The sequence below is a fragment of the Hevea brasiliensis genome, chromosome 11 (genome assembly GCF_030052815.1).
Source record: "Hevea brasiliensis isolate MT/VB/25A 57/8 chromosome 11, ASM3005281v1, whole genome shotgun sequence".
NCBI lineage: Eukaryota > Viridiplantae > Streptophyta > Magnoliopsida > Malpighiales > Euphorbiaceae > Hevea > Hevea brasiliensis.
The window spans coordinates 3,350,180-3,358,013 of record NC_079503.1 but is presented as its reverse complement, the minus strand read 5'-3'; the positions used below and the strand labels follow the sequence as shown (position 1 = coordinate 3,358,013).

Genomic DNA, 7,834 nt, shown 5'->3' with positions numbered 1-7,834 from the left:
CGAACATAATCAAAATAGAGTAGTTCGATTTGATTTTTCATCCATTTCGATTCGATTTTTAAACTATATAACTCGTTTTTTATGATTTGATTTTGTTCGGTTTGATTCGATTTGATTTGAACCGAATGCTCATCCCAATTTAATTCTTGAAATCAAAGGAACCGAGAAAAAGATTGCATCACACGGTTTCCAAAAGAGAGTGGGATAACATCATCAAAACGAGTTGAGGTCGGTTCAGGTCTATAACGGGAAATTCCCATGCCATTTGTATGTCTTCACGCACAAGGCACTTTTCTCTCCACGACATATTTACTCTTCTTCGATTTCATTTATCATCGTTCGCTTCTTCAATCTAAATTTTCTATAGAGATTTTTTTTCCCTGATTAGTTCACAGGTTCGTTTTTGGGTTTCTCTGTTTCTTTTGAATTTATATGTTTTTCAAATTATAATTTGTATTTGATAGCTTTGTAAGTCTCTGGTTTTTGCTTTATATGTATTCTGTTTGTCTTGATTATTTCTTTTTCAATGGGGATGATTTTTGTTTGTTTTAGCTGAGTTCACCTGAGTTTATCATTCAACCGCAGCTCTTTTGGTCATGGTCTTCGACTATATGGTTATTGTTTTTAATGCGTAATTCATTGGCGTTTAATCTGTTAATTGCTTATTGAATTTCTGTTTCCCTATAAATCGTAGTTCATGGTGGAAGAACAATCATGCAATATGAATTTTTTATTCTATTTTTGTTTCGGTATTTATCTCTGGTTCTTTCTTGCAGTGAGGATGGATGCTTTTATTTCTAAGCAAGACCGGCACAGAGGTGATGGTGATCATAATGTGCAGAAGATGAGAAGAATCTCGAATGTTTCTTGGCTTGCATCGAAGAGACAAGTTCACAAAACCCTTAAGAATAGAGTTAATGGCAAGATATGGAAACGGGAAGAGGACGATGATGATGATGAGTGGTCACTCCCAACAAGAACAAAAAATTCATCCAATAAAGTGAAACTGACTCCTGCTTTTGAATTCTCGAAAGGCAATGGAATTCCAAAGAAGCGGCTGAATAAGAGAAGTAGTTTTGTAGTTGTAGACTTGGAGGGTGATTCAGAAGATGAAGTTTTAGAGCAAGCGTGTATTATGAATATAAGAGCGCGCAAAAGACCTAGAACTTCAGATAGTGAGGCAGTCAAAAGAAATCACATGTATACAAGGCTAGAAAATGGAGATTTTGCAAATGCTTCTTTAGGTACTTCATCTTCTTCTCCCTCGTCAGCTTCAGATATGAAGAGTAATGGCAGTAGCAGCAGGACACGTACAATGAGAAATTTGAAGGTTATTTACCTCTGGTCATTTTTTTTTTATCTGCTATAGTGGAATTATACATGTTCCCTTGACATTGAAAGGAATAGTTTCTTTCTTTATTTACTCTGGTAACTAAAGTTGTCAGTTTTTCTTTCTTCAAGCAGGCCAAAATAGAAGCACGCCCAAAGTGTCATCAGTGCATGAAAAACGAAAGAAAAATTGTTGTCCCTTGCAAGAAGTGTAAAAGCAAAATATATTGTGTCCAATGTATCAAACAATGGTAAATTTTTTGGCTACACTATTTGACATTGTTTTAGTATAACAAGCTTAGAAGCTTAATTGGCATATGCATTTTCTGCTGTGATGTATGTAGGTATCCACAGATGACAGAAGAAGAAATTGCAGAACAATGTCCTTATTGTCGTAGAAATTGCAACTGCAATGCGTGTTTGCACTCCAGTGGTTTGATTAAGGTTTGTTTTTATTCTGTCCCTCTTCTATCCTATTGATTGTGAGGACATTAATAAAGAAGCAAAAGCTCCATTAGGCTAGTTTTTTGAAATTTAGAGTTGGCTTTTTAAACTTGTAAGTTGACAAATAAGCATCTTATATTACATTGGCAGTTGGAGCACCATGTTACAGAACTGAAATTCTGAATGCAAGCATTTCTTCTAACTAGCTCATAATATTGATCACGTCCAGACATCAAAAAGGGACATCACCGACAGTGAGAAGATTCAGCATCTAAAATATTTGATAAAGTCTCTGCTTCCCTTTCTGGAACAAATCTGTGAAGAACAAACTCAAGAGATGCAAATTGAGGCTAGCATTCAAGGTACATCCTCGTTTTCTTTTTAGCTTCAGGTATGAGTTTTTATGTTTAAATTCATTTCCTGCTAATAAATTATGAATTGTTCTTGTAATCAGGTTCCTCTCCTGAGATAGCAGAGAACTTCTGTAATAATGATGAGCGTGTCTATTGGTAAGAATCTCTTATTGTGCTGAAGGGTGGAAACTATGTGATTTTATTGTTTGAACTTAAAGCTTATTTATTGAATTTTTTTGGGTCTTGGTGCAGCAACCATTGTGCGACTTCTATTGTTGACCTCCACCGCAGCTGCCCAAAATGTGCTTATGAACTGTGTCTCAGTTGTTGTCACGAAATTCGTGAAGGAAGCTTGTCAAGTCGTGCTGAAATGAAGTTTCGATCCGTAGACCGAGGCTCTGATTACATGCATGGTGGAGATCCACTGCCTTGTGATTTTGAAAATGCTGAGGATCAAGGTGAACCAACGGTTGTGCTGTGGAATGCCAATGATGATGGAAGTATTTCTTGTGCTCCAAAAGAAATGGGTGGTTGTGGTGATTGTGTGCTGGAGCTAAAGCGTATCCTTCCAATGGGATGCATTTCAGAGTTGAAAAAGAAGGCGCGAGATTTAGTAGGTTTTGACACGGAAAGGGCAGATTCGATGTGCAACAATTCTGAAGCAGGGAGAGAGATGCTGCGGAGCGCAGCTTCTAGAGAAGGATCCAAGGACAATTACTTGTATTGTCCTGCTATGAATGACATTCAAGAGGTTGAAGAGCTTTTTCACTTTCAAAAGCATTGGGTTAAAGGTGAACCTGTTATAGTTCGCGATGCCCTTGAGGTAACAACTCATTTGAGCTGGGAACCAATGGTAATGTGGCGTGCATTATGCGAAAATGTGGACCGAGAGACAAGAGCTAATATGTCTGAAGTGAAGGCCATTGATTGCCTGGCTTCTTGTGAGGTTTGGCGCCATTATCCTACCTGGAATTCTTTTTCCATCCCAAAAATATTGCATCATGCATGTGATCAAAAAGATATTCTATTTTCCTTTTACGAGTTACATTAATCTATCCTACGCTGATGTATCTTCTTTGTAGTTCTACTCACGAGTGCTGATTTTTAAAATATTCAGGTGGAAATTAGTACCATTCAATTTTTCAAGGGCTATACAGAAGGAAGAAGATATGAAAACTTTTGGCCTGAGATGCTGAAGCTGAAGGATTGGCCCCCATCTGATAAGTTTGAAGACCTTCTGCCACGCCATTGTGATGAGTTTATCAGTGCATTGCCATTTCAAGAATATAGTGATCCCAAGGCTGGCATCCTTAACCTTGCTGTGAAATTTCCACCAGATTTGCTTAAACCAGACATGGGTCCGAAAACTTACATCGCATATGGTACAACAGAAGAGCTCGGCAGAGGGGACTCTGTAACCAAACTTCATTGTGATATGTCAGATGCGGTATGCCTAAAATATCCACCATGTTATTACTACGCCTTGCACCTTGTATTCTAGCATAAGTTGCTTAAGAGTCTCCTATTTTTTTCTACCCTTTCCACAAACTCTTTAAATTTGACTTAAACGTTTATGTCAAGAATGAGTTTCACATGGGCTCTTCCATTTTCAGCAAATGCTTATATAAGTAATGGGTTTTCAAATCTTCTACATTCTCTCCCCCACCAACACCAACACCAACCCACCCCCACCCCCCCCCCCCCCCCCCCCCTCCCTTTCTTTTTGAAGACGAGAAAATAGCTGCCCCTTTTCACCCCGTGGTTTACCAACTGTTGGTTAGGGAGCTCATACTGATCTTAAATTTGTCCAATAATTTAGGTGAATATTTTGACACATACTGCGGAGGTAGCTTTAAGTGAAGAACAACAGACTGCTATTCAACAGCTCAAAAGGAAACATTTGGCACAGGATGAGAAAGAACGTTTGGAGCAAGATAAGCTAGACCATCATTCCATTGAACAACTTGGTGACTGCAGCGGTAGCTGGAAAGAGATGGGTGTATCAAAGATTATTGAGACAGAGAAGCAACCCTCCCAAATCAGTGAACAACTTGAGCTTTCCCATAATCAGCCGAGAGGAGCTACACTCCCTGGTTTGCCCAGTGAAGGTGAAACAGATAATATGTGTGGTGCATTGTGGGACATTTTTAGAAGGGAGGATGTCTCCAAGTTAGAAGAATATTTAAGAAAGCACTCCATGGAATTTAGGCACACTTACTGCTCCCCAGTAAAACAGGTAATTTATACTGACTACTTATTTTTCAGACTAGTCGATTATGATTCACTAATAACTAACCTGTTATAAGCAGGTCGTCCATCCAATTCATGACCAGTGTTTCTACTTAACTTCGGAGCATAAAAAGAAGTTGAAGGAGGAATTTGGTTAGTATATTAAGAAAGCTGAATCTCTCTCTCTCTATTTCTCTCTTTCTAAAATTATTGTGACACTCGAATTGTTTTACACTTCTAGGTATTGAACCTTGGACATTTGAACAAAGAGTTGGAGAAGCCGTATTTATTCCTGCTGGTTGCCCACACCAAGTTAGGAATCTCAAGGTAAATATTGAGACTTGCATATTTTTCTTTTAAATCCTCCTCTAATGTTTCATGAAATAGTGCCTTCATATGTAGATGGAGATTATATTTAATATCTTTTTCCTCCATCTAAACAGTCATGTACAAAAGTTGCCGTAGATTTTGTCTCTCCTGAAAATGTCCAGGAGTGCCTTCGCTTAACCAAAGAGTTCAGACAACTTCCAAAGAACCACAGGGCTAGAGAAGACAAACTTGAGGTAACACCTTTCTGCTATCATTTATTTAGAATCAAGCGAACGCTGGTAATGCCATTTTTGAGCCTAAAGGTTGTTTTCCTACATTTTTTGGGGTACAGATCAAGAAGATGATAATCTATGCAATTGCAGAAGCAATTAAAGATTTAGAAGAACTGATACAATGACAGCATTGAGTTCTACACAAAGTGGCAACTGAAGAACAAAGAAGCCAAAGTTAATTGTTCCCTTTTTTTCCAATTTTTTAACATTGTTGTTACATTAATTGAAGTTGTTTTGAAGGATGTAAATCATCAATTTAATGTTTAACACAGACGATTTTTTTCCCTTTCTTATTTAGTTTGGCATATAAATGATACATTGGGAATTATTATATGAGCTTTGCTTTGTTTAAAGAGAGTTTCTGGATGGGATAATTTAGAAAATTTCATTCTAATATTCCAACTGCATTATTATCTTACTACTTTTATTGTAATCAATATGATTATGAATTTATTATTTGGATTCGCACTTAGTTTTACTGAATTTTGTTATACATGTTTTTCGGTGTTTACAAAGATAATTACAAACTCTACATGATCAAGAATTTCAATGTACCACATTAATGAAGATTTTATTTTCAAACTTATAAATAGTTTTAAAACCTTCACTTTCTTTCAAATAGTAAAAAATTATAAATATATAAAAATTTTATTTTAAAGAAACTTTATTTTAATAACTTAATTTTATTTTATCTCTTAAAAATATTTTTATCTCTTAAGAATAATAATAAGTATAGATATACTATTGGCATTATAAAATGAAAAAAAAAGTAAAATAAAACAAAGTCAAAAATCAATTAGGATAGCCTAATCGATTACCTTTGTCTTAACCAATGTTATTAAATTCGGTTCAGATGTTGACCCAACGAAAGGGCTGGGTGAATAGATTATTGGTTCAATAAGTGGGTTAATAATTCAACCAACAAGTCATTAAAAATTAATTAAATATATATAAATTAATTAAATATAACATCTAAAATAAATAAATAAATAAAATTAATTAATTAATTAATTAAATTTTTTATTATTTAAAATAAAACTTTAACATTTATTAAGTTATATTTAATAAATTTTAATAGTAGTTTTAAATTTTATATAAAACTATTAAGTAATATAATGTGTAACTTTCTTTTTAAAATTTATGAAATATTAAGTATATGTTAAAAAATAAATATCTTAAAATAAAAAAAAATAATTATCAAGTTAGGTCAATTGATTTTCATTTTAAAGATTTTTTTATGAGATTTGATGTTTAATTCTCTATACCAACACTAAAAAAAAAATTATTGAATAATTTAACTAATTAGGTGAATTGAATAACACCGGTTCAACCACCTAGTTAACTGAGTTACACCAGGTTGCTTTCTTGTTTGGTTCAACCATGAACATATTTCAATCAAATCATAATAATGCTCACCTCACCTCCTATACATGTTTTAATAAGACAATAAGAGAATCATCATTATATGATATTAATTGAATCAAGTAAGGTTTATTTGCTTCAATGACCTAAAATATAGACTGTTGCAACATTATTAAATTTAATGAAAGGTTGAATAGAAAGCCATATCACAACTCAAAATCAAGTAGTCAACTTTACCAAAATCAAAGTTAGTGTAAAAAAATTTTGCAGAAAAGCAATATTAAACAGAATAATGCCGCAATTTATTCCAAAAATTAATTAAAAAGTCAGGATTAAGGCATTGCAAGGCATTGTTAAATATGAATCAATATTCAAATAAGAACATTGGCTTAAAATCAAAAACTTAGCAGATAATATATTATGGTTTAGGCTTTACCCACAGTACAAAGGACAACTTGGAATGAAGGCAAAGCTGTTATGAACAATGGAGACTAGTGTCCTTTGAGAGCGAGAGATTGGGTATTCGATGCAAACGAAGCTTGATCCAAAGTGGTACCTTGAGACGCAATTCAGAAAGAGTTTGATGGAAGCACTGGTGTTGCTTCGTAAAATGGCGCAATGACAGGTCTAGTCTTGAATGTGGGTCTGTTCTGCGCATAGGTATGGTAAGGCCAACTTCGTCAAATGGAGATTGCGTGGCCTCGTGATGAGCAAAATCAAATACAGCATAATTTGAGCCATAGGATTAACTAGGAAGTTATCATCCAACATGGCTTTAGCAGCTAAACTATGAGCACAATCATTAGCTGATCTTCTAATAAATTGAAAAAAACACTAATAAAAAATATCAAATAAAGCTTGAACATCTTGAATAATACCCTGAATATCTTGGGGAACCCTTCCTCCATTTAGAGCATCAATAACAGTTTTGGCATCTCATTCAATAATGATGCTGCGGAATCTCTTCCTTTTAGCAAGTAAAATTGATTCTCTACAAACTAAGTTCTCAAGGATCAAAAGATTACTAATACATGGGATTCTTTTACAGCTCTAGCCTGCAGGCATACCTCGAGAGTCTCGTGCAATGGCTGTTATTGTTCCTGACCTACTACTTTTGCTAAACACTGCATCAAAATTGAGCTTCAAATCTACACTTGGAGGAGCTATCCACGTCTGAGCCTGCATGGATGAGACCCTATGGCCTTCATTAACCTCTTGAGATGAAATGAATTCATCAAAGTGCTTGAAGGCCAATGAGATAATCTGATGATGGGAATTAACCAGGTTTTGAAAGATTCTTTGATTTTTATTCTTCCAAATTTGCCACATGAGAAAAACCAACTGTGGAACCATGTCTGCTTCCCGAGGATAATTAGACAGAAAATCATTGATTTCTACCCACCAATCCAACATCGACTTTCCTTGGAGTAAGGAAGAACGCAGATCAAATGAGGATTGGAACCGAACTTCAACAACTTTGGGGCAAGAAAAGAACAGATACTTTAGAGTTTCTTT

General features: G+C 35.0%; 1 protein-coding gene across 1 annotated transcript; it reads left to right on the top strand.

Moving 5' to 3' along the window:
* The first annotated feature begins 260 nt into the window (after positions 1-260).
* LOC110668698 (lysine-specific demethylase JMJ26-like) lies at positions 261-5,290 on the top strand. Its single transcript, XM_058129677.1, has 13 exons — positions 261-395; positions 777-1,330; positions 1,465-1,580; positions 1,674-1,773; positions 2,003-2,135; positions 2,228-2,282; positions 2,379-3,072; positions 3,244-3,573; positions 3,946-4,362; positions 4,436-4,508; positions 4,597-4,682; positions 4,799-4,918; positions 5,017-5,290. The coding sequence occupies exons 2-13, from the start codon at positions 782-784 to the stop codon at positions 5,080-5,082; spliced, it is 2,739 nt and encodes a 912-aa protein (XP_057985660.1). The 5' UTR covers positions 261-395; positions 777-781; the 3' UTR covers positions 5,083-5,290.
* Positions 5,291-7,834: the final 2,544 nt, after the last annotated feature.

Coding starts and splice junctions, on each gene's coding strand:
- LOC110668698 (XM_058129677.1), top strand. CDS start 782: ATGGATGCTTTTATTTCTAAGCAAGACCGGCACAGAGGTGATGGTGAT. Junction 1,581..1,673: donor GTCCAATGTATCAAACAATG/GTAAATTTTTTG, acceptor TGATGTATGTAG/GTATCCACAGATGACAGAAG. Junction 1,774..2,002: donor ACTCCAGTGGTTTGATTAAG/GTTTGTTTTTAT, acceptor GATCACGTCCAG/ACATCAAAAAGGGACATCAC.